This window comes from Pygocentrus nattereri, chromosome 14 (genome assembly GCF_015220715.1).
Source record: "Pygocentrus nattereri isolate fPygNat1 chromosome 14, fPygNat1.pri, whole genome shotgun sequence".
NCBI lineage: Eukaryota > Metazoa > Chordata > Actinopteri > Characiformes > Serrasalmidae > Pygocentrus > Pygocentrus nattereri.
Genome location: NC_051224.1, coordinates 20,297,501 through 20,315,647, shown reverse-complemented (window position 1 = coordinate 20,315,647; position 18,147 = coordinate 20,297,501). Strand labels below are relative to the sequence as shown.

Sequence of the window (18,147 nt, the reverse complement as noted above, 5' to 3'; positions counted from 1 at the left end):
TCTGCACATATTTATTCAGTACTGTCATTATACGCCGTTACCTGTACATATCCGGACATATTTATTCAGTATTGTCATCATACGCCGTTACCTGTACATATCTGGACATATTTATTCAGTATTGTCATTATACGCCGTTACCTGTACATATCTGCACATATTTATTCAGTATTGTCATCATACGCCGTTACCTGTACATATCTGGACATATTTATTCAGTATTGTCATTATACGCCGTTACCTGTACATATCTGCACATATTTATTCAGTATTGTCATCATACGCCGTTACCTGTACATATCTGCACATATTTGTTCAGTATTGTCATTATATGCCGTTACCTGTACATATCTGCACATATTTGTTCAGTATTGTCATTATATGCCGTTACCAGTGCCTCCTGGTACAGTCATCATTGCACTGCGTCTTTCATCTCAGGTTATTGATTTTATACCAGATTGTTGTATTTTTCTGTTTGTTTATATGCCTGTAGATAGGAGATTTTTTAAATATGTATTCTTCCTGTTATACTGTTATACCTATCTATCTATCTATCTATCTATCTATCTATCTATCTATCTATCTATCTATCTATCTATCTATCTATCTATCTATCTATCTATCCATCTATCTATCTATCTATCTATCTATCTATCTAAATGTAAGTTAGCATGCTAGCTAGTTAGCTTTACATAACAAACTTGTCAGCATCTCTTCGAACCTGTCAGTTTCAGTGTTAGCACCGCACTGACCGGTATTAACTAAGTTAGGAAATATTGATGTCATATATGTAGCATATCACCAAAAACAAGTAAAATGCATAAAATAAAAAATACATTATACTTCACATTGTAAATAGATCCTTTTATGATGCCTTTCCTTCCAGCCAGTATGTTTTATTTACTATCCCTGACGGTTTGCTTCAGTCAGTTGATGTGAGTGGCTAGATTACCCACATAGAGCATCTTGATATGTCTTTATAACTCTTTCACCAAGGGACTCTTTCACATGTGCAGCAGAGTAAAGAAGAAACCAGGCTGTAAACACTTCATCCCTTGATACCTTAAGAACTTCAGTCAAATGTAACAGCACTATTACATGCAATAAAATAGTAACTGTTTTTACTTAAAATAGAAATGAAATAGAAATGTTTGTATATGACTATTATTGCTTGCTACGTAGAGTAAATGGAGCAATGTGGTGATGCTAGAAGAACAAGTTTTGCATTTTGGGTATGCAGCATTCACATTGACTCCTGTAGTAAAATGTAAATGTAAAATAACAACAAAATAAAATGTCCCCATAGAATTTAATAGCACCCAGCTGTGTCAGCATAACACAATTTTGTATTTATTTATGGCTCACATTCATTTATGGCTCACAGATAAAAACATGTAGGCTTATTAATAAATTTAGGTTATGTAATTCTGTGTTGTTCAATGCGCTGAAAGGATTTGTGAAATGTTGTCAAATTAAAAAAGTTGGTGGACAAATAACTTATTAAATGTCAAGACTACAGTATTGCAAACCCTTACGTTTTTAAATACCCCCCCCCCCCCCCAAAAAAAATACACAACTGCAGCTTGTTCCACTGGCCACATGGTGGCAACTGAGGACTTAATTGTCGTCATCGTCATCATTGTCATCCTCAAAGACGTCTGCGACCGTCCTGAAAAGTGGAATGACATGTTTCAGTATAGCATACATACATGCGTAACATATTCATAGCATAAGGCTAAAAATAGTTTATAAAAAAAATAGTTTATAAAACTTATGTAATGAAGTGTGTCTTACTTGTAGATCGATCCAGTCACAGAGTCTACAAATCCACCTTTCAAAATAAACAAAATAAATGAAGTATATACACATATATATTAAATAAATAGAGCATCATGTTGTCCTGTTAATACAGCTCTTACCTGGCTGGCACACGGTGTCACAAACAGGACAGACAGCACACATATTGCACACCTGAGAAGAGACATTTTTGTCATTTTGAAAACACTTTGTTAAAAGCTTTTGATTAAAAGAAGAGACTTTTGTACATAATATAATTTCTCAACCAAAAATGAAGATAATCTCTTTTTTATTTTGGCCTCACAAGCAGATTTTATTTTATATTGGCAGCTCGTTGTTCCTCAGTCAAATTTAACCCATAATTGGAGTTTTCGTCCTGGCTGTCAAGGCTTAAGCTGAACTGCCTACAAACATTACCACAACATTTAATTCATTACCAGCAGCTCATCACATCTCTCAGTGTAGACACAGCTGAGGCATGTATGGCCTTTAACAGTCTGACCAGGGGCAGATTTAGGAGCAGGCCCACAAGGGCACTGGCCCCTAAAGAAATCTGATTGGCCCCTCAAGTGCCCCCCACTCCAGACACTCACCCCTTCAAGCACATAACTGACAAACTCTTACCTTTCAGTGAAATTGCTGGATTTGAATGTTGAATATGCCATTCAAGTGACTTGTGTAGACTGAAAGAGTTTCATGAGTGCTGGCAGTTAATAATGACTTAATAATGCTAAAGTTACTGGAAATCAGTGTTTTAATGGTACTGATAAATTAAACCTCTTCTGTGCAATAGAAGCTTCTTCAACACTTTGTTTCATTTTCACATATTGCTGCTCTTGTAACGAAACCTCATATCTCCATTTTTGTAATTTTTCAGTTATTGACATAATTTGAAAGTGTCGGTTGTGCTTGACATTGTACGTAAATTTTATGATAAATGGACTAAAAGAAATTAACAGAAATTACTTGGAAAAAAGTCTGGTTCCATTGACTTACATTAAAAGTAAAGTAGGTTTTTTCCTTCTCCTATAAAGTTAAACTTTTGGAGATGAGGTTTTGGCTACTGTGAGTAAATTATCATCATTTACAACCAGGACAATCAGGTACCACTTTGTTTTTGTCTGAAATTCATGTGGAACACATTGATTTCAGTGAACTGTACTCCATATAAGAGCTAAGCAATCATGTGCAAATTAAGTGTTTTGTCTGCAAGTGGCATTTATGATGTAAATGTAGGCCTTTCAGCAGACAGAACAAAAATGACAGTGAGTTTTTAGAATGGCCTCTATTTACAGTAACTGTTGAGGATGGATCTTACAAGGACATGTTTGCCAAATGTTCTACACACTGGCCTTGGTATAGTAAGCAGTAGATTATTTTAAACAAATAATCCAAAATACAATACAATTTTTGTCATGACTTGAATTGCCATAGTAGTTGAACTCAATGAACTGGATTATTCTACAACAAGGGCACCCAGTCCTGGTGTCACGATTGGCCCCTCCCAGTCCTCCATGAGCTTTTGTTTTGTTTTGGTCTTGTCCATGTGCTTTTGTTTTGTTTCTTCCCGGTCCTGCCCCCTTGTTTCCACCCTTGATCATTTTCACCTGTGTTTTCTAAACCCTCTTGTTAATCACCTGTGTCTCGCTAACCAGTCTCTGTATTTAAGCCCTGTGTTTTTCCCTAGTTGTTTGCTGGTCTTTGTTTGGGCTTTTATAGTGTATCGTATGGTGTTCTATCTTCTGGCCTCCATTATTTGTCCTAGTCTCTGTTTTTGTGTTTAGTCTGTTTTCCTTTTTGTCATGTCTGTCCATCCAGGTCTCTGTGTTGGCTCTTTGACCCTGGACTGTCTTGACCCTGATTATGGATTTGCCCCTAATAAACCTCGCTTCTCTCAGCATATGCGTCCGCCTCAATATCGCTCCACGGCCGTTACACCTGGTCCTGGAGATCCAACACCCTGCAAAGTCTCTAGCCCTAATATAACACACCATTCATTAATAAATGCCCTCAGAGGCATTTAAAAATTAGACACATGTGTGTTGGATTTGAACTCTCCAGGGTGGTGGGTCTCTAGGACCAGGACTGATCCTCTCTATAGCAACTAAGTGTTTACCCCTAGAAAGGCACCATAATGCTTCAATTTCATTTAAAATCACTAAATAGGTAAATTGTCCAAGCCTCTTGACCCTGTACAAGGAGCTGGTTTCTGAACTTGTCCCGTATGAATTTTGCATGTCTGAATTTGGTAGTTTTGAAATTATTAGCATCATAAAATGTATACAATGAATAAAATATCACTGCTGTCTGACCAAAACCTTGTATGTCCAAAATTAGAACTATACAGGAGAGAGAAAAAACACTGTACTTTTAATGTACATCAATAGAACCAGACTTTTAAAAAGTCATTTCTTTTGATCTATCCATCCTGAAATTTACACACAATATAAAGAACATCAGGCATTTTGAAATGTCAAAATCTGAAAAGTGACAAAAACAGAGATGCTAGATATACTGTGTATTGTGAAAATGTATTTAAGGATTGTGATATAAAGTGTTTTTGCCATATCGCCCACCCCTACTCAGTAGGAAATGTTCCTTAGTAAAACACTAACATAGCAATAAATATCAATCACATAAATACAGTAAGTAGTGGTTTTATGTATGTTGAAGTGTTTGCTTAACAATTTCCAGACCTTTTCTCGAAGAAGCTTGGTATTTGAAGTTAGCATGCAGCACCTACTTCATGTACTCAGTCCTTCCTTAAATTGTATCAGGTATGCTGCTGATGGAATACAACTAATTTGTGTGAAGGCTGAAAGCATTTGTGAGAAAATTGGGAACCAAACCTCTGTTTTTACAACCAACTCATAAAATATTACTTTTTGAAGTCAAGAAAGTCTCGTTCATTTCTATTGTATTTGTGTATTGTATATTTATTTGTACTTTTGTTTGTAGTTTGTGTTTGTATTTGTTTAGTTGTAATTATGTTGTGATATGATGTTTTACACCCTAAAGCACTCTTGCTTCTGAGATAAAATGGTTTTAACCCCTTGAATGGCCAGAGCCCATCAGTTTGCGTTGAAGTCCTTGTAGTTAATAAATAATAAGCCTTAGTATGTAATAAGCCTAGGATTTTAATGGGTTAAACAATCCGTTTAGATGCTGAAGACTTGCACAGTGTGTATGTTTGGGAATGTGTGTGCGAGATGTTTCTCACCTCACAGTATTTGCAGTGCTTTGACTTGTCTCCCTTTTTACATGGGCATTTGTCACAGCTGTCGCAATGCTGAGGGAGAGAGATAGGAGTGAACAACGATTGCAACAAACTTCACAACACAGAGATGTCTCAGATGACAAGGTAGGTGAATGAAGTACTCAACCCTTAGAATACGAGACATATTACTTGTGTTTTGCTATAATTACATAATTACAAATTGAATTATGCTATGGTTTTAGTATTGTATTTTCTGTGTAGACCAGTTCAAGTGTGCATTTCTGATGTTTTTGTGTTTGGAGCAAAAATGTAAAGGATGATTTTACTTTCCACAAAAGAAGCCAAAACAGGTACACAGTATTAACTTTTCGGAATAAAATGTCTCATCTTCTACTTACAAACACAAATGTGGTATGGATTGAAAGTCCAAACTTTTGAATAAAATTCAGCTATTTCTCACTGGAGCCTTGAATTGATATTGAATTATAAGACGCTTTGTTTATCGCCTACAACTTCTAAGGGTTAGATTCCTAAACTCAGTGCATATATTCTGTTTATACCGAAATTACTCAGAGCTACAGAAAAAGTAATTATCTTATACTAAGTAATGCCATATCAAAGGCCGATATTAAAGCTTCCTGTCAGCGTTGTTAAAAACAGTGTAGGGGTAGAGTGCAGTTTGACTGTAGCTGGAGCTGACATGCTCCTCTTCCATGCTATGAAAGTCCCCCAATAAGTCCTACCTCACAGTGGGCACAGAGCTTGCAGATAGATCCTGCATGGTAGTCTTCATCTTCATCATCATCTGTAAAAAACGTCATTCGTTCTCTTTATAAATGAAACCATTCCTCGTACATATTTGTATGTGTGTATATTTGTTTTATTCACATAGAATATAAATAGTGCAAAAATGTTAGATTGATTATTCTCATTCATTCATCCCCCCACTTGCTCAATTCTGGAGTACTGAACAAATAGGCATGCTAATAAATGATCACTACATAATGGATATTTATAGTTTCAAAAGTTACATATTACTGCACTTATGATATGCTGTATATCATGTATAAGAACTCTTTATGTGAAAATGCACTGCATACAAGTTTTTAAAGGTTTTAACCTAAAATGGTTAATTTAGCTGTCTTAAAAAATTGAACTTTAAATAATATGTTAGCGGAATGTAAGACAGAGATATGTTCTGTTAACGTACTATCAGACGTTCAGTGACCTTAAAAATTTAAAGCAGCCCAGTTACTAAGATAACAAGTGTATGAGTTTTGTATAGACTACATACATTTTGCAATCAATAATTCAGAGAAACTGACTGAGATTTTTTATGATTTGTAGCCATTCCAACTGTCGTCTGGCTGGTTCTTACCCCAAACTTCTCAAATCCCAGTGACTCCTGCTTACCTTTATTAAGTGTGCTCCTACAGCACTCCTTAATACACTTTAAACTGTGATCAAGTTCAAGCTGTAGGCAACAGAGCACACCATGGACCTCAGGATCATTTGATTTATTCCATCGTTTCAAAGTGGGGTGAACATGTGATGTGTGGTGGAATACACTATTGTGCTGAATTCACACCAGATATTACAGTCAACAGAGAGTGAAAAAACATTACATAATTAAAAAAAAGATAAACAACAGAGAAAGAATAAAGTGTCAGTCATATCCATGTATGTGAAACTGGCAATAACAGTCATCTCCTAAAAAGTGTTGTGTTCCCTTGTCATACATCTTATTTGGGAGTGTATAATTTTGGTGAATTCACATTCTCTCTCTTTTGCTACCTCTCTGCTGGTAGCCATACTACTGCAGTCATGCTTTCTTAAAGTTATTTAAAGTTAACACCACAAAGTTGAATAAACCAGACATGTTACAGTGTTTGCATTATTCATGTATGTGGGATTGAAGCATAACTATCAAACATTCTCACACCAATTAACCAATTAATAAGTCATTCAAATATGAAAACATTAAAATATCCAATAAATTACAGAATAAGCATTTAAAGATCATTTCGTTCTTTATACAGAGGCTGAGGAGATGATTTTTGTTGACAAATGCTTTAAGAATGAGAGTACAGTTAAGCATTCAGTTTGTAAACATGTTTAGAAAGCAAAAAAGAGCTAGAGATTAGCATGTAACAGGGTATGTATGTAAATATGAAAAAAGCATAAATGATATATAAATACGGTTTAAAAACACACAAAAGTTACAAAAGGACAAACCAGGGTAGCACACGTTACATTTGTTTTGGTGCTATATAACATACAGTTATGGAGAATCTCTACAGAGAAAGAATGAGATCTGAGAGATGTAGAGAAAGAGAGAGAATCTTGAATTATTTAATCCAATCAGTCTGTATCGTGGGTCTATCCAACCTCCTCCTGTCTCTCTCTCTCTATCAGCCCCCACTATACTCTGTCCTCGGTTCTGTCCTGCTCTCTACTGTCCTAGTCCCAATGCCCTGCTACATCTCACTGTCTCTCCTTCTTTCTCTGTAGTTTCACATGGAGACACAAGTCCAGATAAATCCAAATTCGAACGGGGTGGACGAAGGGAAGAAGGGACCCCACTCTTTCAAACGAGACACAAATCAAAAAATGATTCTGATCTATAGAGGCAGCATGAGGCCTGGGGCACAGACTGCAGCGCCGGATTTTGCTTTTTCTCTTTTAAGTCCTCAGTTCATAAGTACTGTACTGTACTGCGCTTCAGGACTTGACACAGTCCGCCTTCAGAGGGCCCACAGAACTCATAGCTCTATTTAAGCAGGGAAGAGAAGACAGAGAGAATCAGAGACAGCCAGGTTGATGGAAAGCTAGAGAGGGGAGGAGGGTCTACTGCAGAGCTCTGAGCATTCTGATTGGATAAGAAAAAACTGACTGACAGGGCTAGAGTTATGACTGATGAAGAATAGCATGCCTGGCAGAGCTAGGGAGTGGCCAGATGCTCCCATGCTCCTCCCCTCTCTTACCCCAAATTGGCGAAGATCAGTGAAGGAGGAGTAAGAGGGGGCGAAAACAACTAAGAAAAAAACATGGGGCACAATCATTACGTTAATCTGTGAGGAAGATTACGTACCTTCATGGTCGTCATCATCATCATCGTCATCATCGTCATCATCATCGTCGTCATCATCATCATCGTCGTCGTCATCATCATCATCATCGTCATCGTCGTCATCGTCGTCATCATCATCATCGTCATCGTCGTCATCATCATCGTCATCGTCGTCATCATCATCGTCGTCATCGTCGTCGTCATCATCATCATCATCATCATCATCGTCATCATCGTCATCGTCATCATCATCGTCGTCATCGTCGTCATCATCGTCATCATCATCGTCATCATCGTCGTCATCATCATCGTCATCATCATCATCGTCATCATCGTCGTCATCGTCATCATCATCGTCATCATCGTCGTCATCATCATCATCGTCGTCGTCATCGTCATCGTCGTCGTCGTCGTCGTCGTCGTCGTCGTCGTCGTCGTCGTCATCGTCGTCATCATCGTCATCATCTGCCATTAGTCCCTCCTCATGGAACACAGGTATCTCCTGGGCTTTGACAGCAGCAGTTGGAGCCAGGGGTGTCTGGAAGCTGCAGAGCAGGACCAGCAAGAGCCCCAGCAGCAAGCTCTTCAGAGTAGCCATGACCGGACAGGGGGAGTTAGACCCACACACACAGATCACTCACTCCTCCACAGTGCAACGTTCCTGCACGTGCACTTCACAACTCAGTGCCACTCAACAGATACCTTGGAGAACCTCTTCAGTATGTCCACCACTTACACACACAGTGACATGCACTCACGCACACGCAGAAAAGCTCTGGGTATGGCAAGGTAGCACAGGTGACCAAGAAAAAGCCTGGAAGTACAAAGTATTCCAACAGTCAGAATCCACACGCTTGTTCCCAATACACAAAACGCTAGATGATCCCTTGGGATTCAGGTGTTCCTTCTAGGTTTTGGAAAAGCACCACACGCAGGTGAATTTAAAAAAACAAAACAAAAAGATGACGATGATCCCACTGTGCGGTGATTGAGCGTGTTAAGACTGGAGAGGAGCGGAGTGGCAGGCTAGGCGGCGTCTGCAACACAGACCTCACTAATGGTGCGCAGACAGATAGAGAGACAAACTCGGGGGTAAGACGAGACGGGGGCGGGGGGCATGAAGCATGAGTGACAGGGCCAAGTGCTGGCGACCAGGCCGGCAACTACTGTCCATACGCTTTAGAGAAAGAGAGAGACGAAGGGCGGCATATATTGCTCGCTTTCCTGCCGTCATCAAATGTTGGGGTTTAACTTTAGAGAAGGCAGTGGCTGAGGGGGTAAGGAGAGGATGACCATATATCGTGAGCATGAGGGTGGAGGCAAAGAGGGAGGGAGAAGGTATCAGGTCTATATCAAGAGGATGAGCTGGGTGGAAGGATCATTGAATAAGTCCATATGTGAGATGTAGCATTTAACATATAGTTTGGATCGTCTGCAGTAGTGCACTCATGCACTTTGGAGTGAACAACTGTGTTCTTCACTCCCACTCCTAGAGTGCAAGAGTATTGGACAATGTAATGTTCTGTCTAACACAGCTGGGGGCAACTCATTTGTTAATTAATGGACTGTAAATGATGAATGTTGAATGATGTGTGTTGGATCAAGAAAGCTCTAATCGGTGCAGTGTCATGACCCTCTGAGGCTCGGTGTGAATAACCGTGTTCTTTCATATAGTGTTCAATGTAGAATGCTTATCTTGTGTAGTGTTAAATGGCTGAATGAAGCAACTCACTTCAGTCATGCGTTGATCTTTTCCATTTAATTGTAGTGGGTCCATTCATTTATTTGTGACCTACTTGCCATAAATCTGACCAACTAAAATGGTCAGTGGAACAATGAGCCAGCACATTCAGAAATCCACTCACACACAGGTGGAACAGAACTCCACTTTCACGTTTTGGGGCAGCAGTAGTCCCACACTGGATGCAGCACTGTCAGTGCCTTCCCACCCGCTCCCTCTCCAACATGTCCCTAAAATAGTGCAGTAAAGGCAGGGCGGGGGAATGGGGCCCTCTATTTAAAACCCAGCTCTACCACCGTCAGGGTAATGTGACCTTCTCTGGCACGGTGCACCACTGACACCCAGTAACACTCTTCAACTACACCCATACCACTACCACACTTTCTCTGCATCCACCCCCCACCAATCTTTAGTTTCTCATCCCATTACATCTACTTTTTCCACCTTCTTCTCATTTGTCTACATGATCTCACATTGACCTGGTCTGGCTTTCTTCACGTCTTCATCCCATTTTGGTCAAAGCTTTATGAGGCTTTATAGACCAGTCTGGACAACAAAATATGAAACTAACAGGAAATTTTATTCCTCTGCTTTAAATATTAATCAGTTCAGGTTTACAGTGAAGGAAAGACTTGCAGTGGTCTGAGGAACAACTGACAGTTGGGTGGGGTGGTGGTGGGGGGATAAGGCTCAGGAGGGAGAAGAAACTGCACTGTGGCTGAAAGTGGAGATGTATCTAGACATACCTCTGAGATATCTGCCCCCTCCTTCTTTCTCGCTCCACTGAGTACAGCCATGGCTGAGTTACATGGCCTGGCCACAGTGATTGACCCACATATTTAACTACAGGATGGTTAGCCCAGAAGTCGTGAAAACCAAGTCCTTAGCCCGCTTCAGGTCATTGCTACTGGACATTTCCCATCCTAACTTGTAATGTCCTGCAATCCACTGCTCTTCTTGTACAACCCATTCCAGGCACCGGCAGTTCATTCTAGCTCTTCACTGCATTGGATTAAAGCGTATAGTTTAGTACCTTTATCAGCTTTATCATGCTCTTACAGACGGTTTCCCAGACTACATTTTCCTTCCAGTGGAGACTCTTCATTGATAATTATTTATAGGCCAGGTCTGCACTTATCTTAAGGGCTAGTTAGTCTTGACAATGTACATCATTTATTTTTACTGAAAAAAAAGATAATGAGTTTTAAGTTGTGTTATGTGTGTGATTTCAGTGCAGGAATAACCAGGTATTGTTAACTGTTCTTAGTGAATGAAGCTGGGAAGCTCGAACTTTAAATTTTTTTGTAAAAACCAGGGTATAAAAACATGGCAGACAAACTCAGGCACAGAAAATGAAATTACGTTTTAATAGTTATAGCATAGCAAATATTGCAGTTCAACATGAAAATCAGCCCAAATGCCAGCATTGCCCTTTAGTGTTAAGGTCCTGGGCAGATATAAGCAGTGCCTCTGATCCGCAGATACTGAATATGACAACCCGATCCTGATCTGGCTCCCAGTCTTCCCATGTAAGGCTCCTGTGAGACCTGGACAACACCAGCCTCAGAATCAAATGATCCTCAAGATGAGCACGAGGGGTCACTAGCAAAGGCACTAGGAAAGTCTAGGAACATAATTAAAGAATAAAACTAACACCCACTGCAATGCACAGATTATTCATAATTTACCTGCCAGTAGCAAAGGCAACATGTGGTTGTGAACAAAGATGCACCCTTGTAATGACCCCTAAAATGAAACTCCCCCAAGAAGATTAATTTAAAAAATAATACCAGTCATAAACAGTGACAGCAAAACTAACATAATTCCAGACATAAACATAAACAGTGAAACTAATCATAACCTTTATATTTTACTCTTAAAGTCAAAACCCAAGCATTAAAACATCAAAAACAGTGAACAGAAACAGTGACAATGAAACTAGTCATAACCTTTACATTTTACTCTTAGACCCAAAACCTGAACGTTAAACAATAAAAACTTTCTATTGCTTGTTACAATAACTTGAATTTAAAAAAGGAAGGAAAAATAAGTTTTTACACCTTTAGGCATCGTTAAGAAGACATATAATCCTGTCAAGAAAATCAACAGGACCTCTGAGGAGAGCAGATATAATATAAAAAAAATCTGAAATGCATGAGATTCCAAAACCTGACTCTTTTCTCTCCTATGCCCATAAAGTGAGGGAACCTGAATATCTTTGTGTGTGTGTGTGTGTGTGTGTGTGTGTGTATGCGTTGGCTGTAGGTCCTTTGGTTTGAGGCTCCTTTAAGCACTGCTCCATCAGCTTGGTGAAGAGGGGGAGGTTGGGACAGCATCTGAAACACCGAACACAAGACAGATCAGCGCTGGACTTCAAGGTGTAGCTTTTCATTGCTTTGTAAACATTTACATGCTTTAAATAAGATGACGCTTCAAATATTGTTTTCCTGAGGTTGTGTGGTAAGTATCAGAGCTCATTTACCACACCACATATTAACATGTAACAAGGGAGATTTATAAGATGACAGGCCTTTAAGAATTTTTGTTTTTACAGTGTGATACTGACTCAGTGGTCTCCAGTGAAGGGAAGGTAGTCTAAATGCAGTCATCTCTAGACATGCAGTACCGAATATAAATCAGCTCTAAGAGCCTTCACAAGGCTGCTTCAGCAGTGTGTATATATAAAGGTGATCTAAAATAAGCAGAACTCTGTTAAGTCACCAAGAAACATAAGCCTAGAAATGCTGTCGCAGTAAGACGGATAGAGAGCAGTTGGACTGAGTGAGCGAGAGAGAGAGAGAGAGAGGGAGAGAGGGACAGCACCTCTGTGAAGAGGAGGAGGACGAGTCTGATTAGGTTATTCTGAGCCAGTCCTTCCATTATCCACAAGAGGGAGCTAGAGCAAAAGTCTATCTTGAAGAAAGGCAGATAAAGAGACATTAAATCAAAACTAGGAATTTGATGATACTATCATAACAGACTATGTCATAATAAGCTTTTCTGGGTATATTGTGGGCACAGTCAATAATGAAAGACCACTGACCAGTTCTAGATTTAGAAGAGGCTCAGGAACGGTCATGGAATTGCATAGCCCAAAGAGCATAATATGTATGTAAAATGTTTAGGTCTGGCCCAAATAATTTCAGCACTTGCGTACTTGTTAATTACATTGGTATTGCTTTCTCTATTCAGTATTCTAAAGGTTCCACAACTGTAGCCCAAAATAAATTTAATCAAGTGTCTTTGGATCAAACGTTATTTTCTATTTATTGTTGCTGTCTGAAAAACAAAAACAAAAATAACCAGAAAAACCCCCAAAAAGTCCATTTTCATTTTTCTACAGCATTTGAGCAGCATCCTTCATGTTGTCTGAAAATTTGATGATGATTGGACCATCAGAAATGCGCCAAAACATTCTGGAATTTTTGGCTGGAATTTCTGCTTGGAAAATTAGGTTTTTTTTACATAATTTTGCATTAAAAGTAAATGATTTTTGCCCTCATCACTGCATCCACATCACTGCCTAGAATTACATAAATACAAAATGGTTTGCTTGTAAGATGAACAGAGCATACAGCCGGTGTTGACTGAAATATTGATTAAAATAAAAATGTCTGTTCTGTCACATGGACAAATAAAAGCACATCAGTAGTTTAGATTTTAAGGGTGATTTTGAGAATCTTTTACTGTGATTTATCTATATCTAGTATTCAAAGCCTGTAAATTGCTGTTCAGGCCAGCCCTATAATATTTTTTATAAATAGTAAAATCACACATTTTTTCTTGATTTTTTTCTTGACCATTTTCAACAGGCATTTTTATCAGACTTAAAGAATATACATATTTTTGTTATTGCCGACCTCAATCAAAACTCCTGATTCCATCAATCTTTCAACATTTCTGCATAATTAAATGGTTAAGATGTAAACAGTGATTCAGAGTGGCCTTACAGAGTCTTACAGAGTCAGACTTGTTCAGAGTGGTTGTGATAGGTACCAGACATCTGACGTGTTTAATGGTTCACAATTTATTACATGCATGAGTTAGCAATATGCTGACTGATGCCTGAGACATTGTTTTATGATAGTTGAAGGTTTTCGCCTTAAATATATATTTTTACAATGGAAGGATACATCATGATCCCTGGTTTCTGTCACCACAACTGTAAAGAAATTAAAGTCGATACGTTTCTCTACAGTGAACCATTTCATATCAAACCACTGTGAATTTTTTCTATGCAGAAAAAAATTCTTTTTGCAAGGCAAAGGAACTATTTCATTTATGACAGAATAACAACACTGGATAAGAAAGAAGCTGTTTTTGCTGAATTGTGATCAAATGAAACTAAAAGTGAGCTGAGTGGGGGTGGTGGTGGTGTTGTTTGGTGGGGGGGTGGGGTATAGAACGCAGAGACAGTGAGAAGACAGATTGCAGTCTGTGCTGAGCAGGCATACACAACAGCTGCTGCTCAACTGAGATGCTCACATAGACACATAGTAGGCAGCATACTAACGCACACACACTCGCACAGACACACACTGAAGGCCAAAGGAACTAAAGAAAATATGTTGAGTTCATGTTGGAGAGCAACAAACGGCACACATGGTCATTACTAACCTCAGACTCCAGCTTTCATATGTTGTCCACCCTACATGATCACACACAAGATGGGAGCATCCTATTCAGCAGGCCTCAACATTTTTCATGTCTCCTGTTCTTATGCACATGCAATAGGAGCTGCCACAGTGAGGGTCCCTAAAGCCCAAAAAGCAAACATAGCAGTAAAAGAACCTGAGAATAAGACTTGTTTACCACATACCACCTCTTCATGACGTAAGCGACACTGGCAGTGAGACTGCTACAGCTTGTTAGCTTTTGTTATGATGGGGCAATCATTTCAAGACTCCTAAACCTACGGGTAAATATAAAAATATGCAGGCTGAAATAAATGTTTTGGCTAACTTTTTTGCAGACATTTTAAAATCAAATTTCTATGTCTTTTTCATAGTTTACTTCATGTTTTTTGCAGCGTGCCACATACAGCGTAATGGCATGCTGGTTCTGTGCTGCATCTGGCATTCTGCTTGTCCAGGCTGCGTGAGCAATGAAATAAACAGCAGGACATTTTGCGTTGCTCTCACCATGCATGGGTAGTACATGTGAGGCCTAAGCCAGAGGCTATGCTCACATTACAGGCCTCAATTTTCAAATCTGATATTTTTGCTCAAATCTGAATTCTCTCACACCATGGTTCACACTCGTGAACTGTCATTAATGTGTCATTAATGTGAATGAACCAGCGTGCTGAAATGTCCTGCATGAGCACATCCTGCTCAGTAACGTCACATGAATGAATCACATGCATCATTAGCACAACTACCTAACGAGCAGAACGAGCTTTACTGAGAAGATAATTAACTCTGATCAGCTCTCAGCTTCATTATTAGAGTGAGATGATGAGCTGCTTTTCCACTGTTTACAGGCTTTAACGTCTGTTCAGCACTGCTGCCATGGTAACACTGAATGATGGCACATGTGCAATGGAAAAAAAGCACATGAATTGCGATCTGAGCGTCACATTAAGGTTGCATGGCCTTGAAATCGGATACGTATCTGGCCTAGGACCACATATGAAAGTGGCTCAGGATGGATTTCAAAAGATTTTGCGTGTCCACACAGCTCTGAAAACATTGTATCTGGGTCACATTTGGGGCAAAACATCAGATTTTTGCCACTTCAGCCCGTACGTAGCCTGAGAGACTGTCAAGCGGAGAGGGTAAAGAGGAACTGACTTGGCAGAAGTGCGTTTGAGTCGCTCAATGTCATTGTTCCACAGCTTTGTGTGGAGAGCAGATTCTTCTTCTGCTCTGCCTTCCATGTATTCAGCCTACAGGCCTCCAATTCCTTGGGATCCAACACTGGTGGATAGAAAGAAAAAGAGGAAAGAGAAGTGAAAACTGGAAAAATTGGGAGCACATACGATTCCACTCCCCCCTGAATACATCAGTGTCCTCATCAATTCAGGTCATGCCACTGAAATCATTAGGCTTTCTGATTAACACATTCTTTCTAATGCCTCTCCATGAATTTTTAAAAGCAGAATCACAAGTGCTTCAGAAAAAAAAAACAAAACTGGGCAGTGTTGTGTCCTCCTGGCCTGGATACAGACCCGAATGATTTATGTACTGAGGTGTTTGATCTTGACAGAAGGCACTTTGCAAATGTTCCTCTTGATGAAGAGGTGCAGGTGGGAGGTGATGATGAAGGGGGTGGCGCCAGGCATGGTCGGGAATGATACTGCACTATCAGGACATATTGTTGGAACTTCCAGTGCACATCACTGTGTTCCTGGACCTTACTAAACATGTAGCTGCAGAGAGAAAACCCATATGAACCTTCAGTTAATAACGGTTACATATCCCGCTAACAGATACTTCACACACAAATTATATTCACTGTACAGTAAAATATATAGCATATACTTACTCAATTAATCAATACATATGCTCAGTCAGAAACTGGATACTGTTTGAAACACAGAATACTGCATTCCATTTGCACTTACCAGATAATAATAATTGCCATCGGAAATAAAACCTTGTATGTCCATTTTTTACGCTATTTGAAAACAGCTGTCCTTTACATTGTGTTAAAGTGGAGTGTCTGAATAATTCAGTCTTTTAGATCTAAACAGTCTTTCAGTTTGATTTGATGTGAATTGGTTCATTGTAGAGAAACCTGCAGACACTTTACAGAGATTTCTTTACAGTGATGGTGATGGGAACCAGGGGTCACAGTGTCTACAACACTATCATAGCCATTTTATTTACTATCCAAAACAATCAGTGAACCTAAACGTGTCTTTTTAGGTTTTTCGTTTTTATCTGTAATGTTGTTAATGGTAAAAAAAGTGGAAAATATGTATTCTTTGGGAACTATTTTGCCTTATAACCCACTGCATGTACCCCTCTGCCATGAACTGATTAAAATGGCTTAAAATACATTTTAAGCTCGTTAAGTGTCCTCAATCAATCCTTATCATATACTGGGTTGTAGAGATCCCCCCCCCTTTTCGTCCTCTTTATAAAAGAGTTTTTCATCAACGGTTTTGAGGTGGATTGGCAGGAAGATGCAAGCTGTCAAAAATGGCACATCACATTGCATCGCTCTGCACATGCAGCTGGTATAGACAACTTTGTTTATGTGAGTGTTTTGGTTTGGTCAATGTCATTTGCTTGCACCACTTGCTGTTAAGACAGGTAAAAACAAAAGGGAAAATACTTATTACTTCTATGTTACTCTGTACCAAATTATTTCACTATATTGACAGATAATTGAGCTTGTTTCACGCATATTTCTTAAAACAAGCACAACCGCCTGCTAATACACAGATTATTTAGTACTTGTCAGCTTGTCAGCACTAAGCGGAGATTTACATGAACACTTTCTGACAAGGCTAACGTGTATTTCTGAGGCTTCTTATTGTAATTTTCTGTTCCACATTAAACAGTGCAGTAATTGGATTCTAATACATTTAGGCAGTGTTTAAGATGGAACAAAAAATCTGTTGGCACCAGAATGTGACTGCTATACCGTTTACGGTGGAACAGAAAAGAAACGGAAAGGGAGGTTCTAGATTAAACACAACCATTTGAAAGCTTATGAAAGGCATTTCCTGTTGTACTTGAAGAAGTATTAGCATATAATTTACCTTGTAGCAGTTTGACAGTAACTCAGAAGAGAGGCCTGGCTTTGAGCTGCCACTGCTGTTTTCCATTTCTAACAACTCACTGATTAGGTTGCTGCTTATATTCACAGTCAATGATGTATCTAGGACTATCAAAAGGACTAAAGTGCCATTTTTTCTTGTAAAAACCCTTTGGAAATCAAAATGTCATTGGCTGATTCTTCTGTCTGTCACGCATCCAGAGAACTCCCATCCAGACTCCAATTCAAAGGATTCTGTGCACGATCATGTGACTTCAGACTCTGATTCACAGACCTATCAGCATTCATGTTCCCCGGAATTCTAATATGATTCACCTGTGTTGGTCAGGTGACTAGGGTTTGGTCTAGTATTTAAGCCACGGCTTAACATGGGCATAGTGCGAAGTATTGCGTCTATGAGAGCATACCGAGCGATATTCTGGACTGCCTTGTTTCCCTGTTTGACCCCTGCTTGGATTAACCATTTGTCCGTTTCTTTGTCTTTGCCCCTTGTGACTGTCCCCGGTATTATTGAATCTGTGTATCGACTCTTGGACTCCTTTTCGACCACGCATTTGCCTGTGCCCTATCTATATGTTAAAATCTACTGTTTAA

General features: G+C 39.2%; 1 protein-coding gene and 1 long non-coding RNA gene across 2 annotated transcripts in view; one reads left to right on the top strand and one right to left on the bottom strand.

The window, feature by feature from the left end:
- The window catches only part of LOC108427367, a 46,835-nt gene that overhangs the window by 5,860 nt on the left and 22,828 nt on the right, over positions 1-18,147 (top strand). The window contains exons 2-3 of the long non-coding RNA XR_005131414.1: positions 5,076-5,158; positions 12,091-12,203. This is a non-coding gene — a long non-coding RNA (uncharacterized LOC108427367). The remainder of the gene's footprint in view (positions 1-5,075; positions 5,159-12,090; positions 12,204-18,147) is intronic.
- LOC108427364 (protein PFC0760c) lies at positions 1,291-9,225 on the bottom strand. Its single transcript, XM_017697428.2, has 6 exons — positions 8,106-9,225; positions 5,758-5,819; positions 5,018-5,086; positions 1,920-1,971; positions 1,795-1,831; positions 1,291-1,669 (listed from the first exon to the last, which is right to left on the bottom strand). Exons 1-6 carry the CDS (start codon positions 8,680-8,682, stop codon positions 1,618-1,620), a joined length of 849 nt encoding a protein of 282 aa, XP_017552917.2. The 5' UTR covers positions 8,683-9,225; the 3' UTR covers positions 1,291-1,617.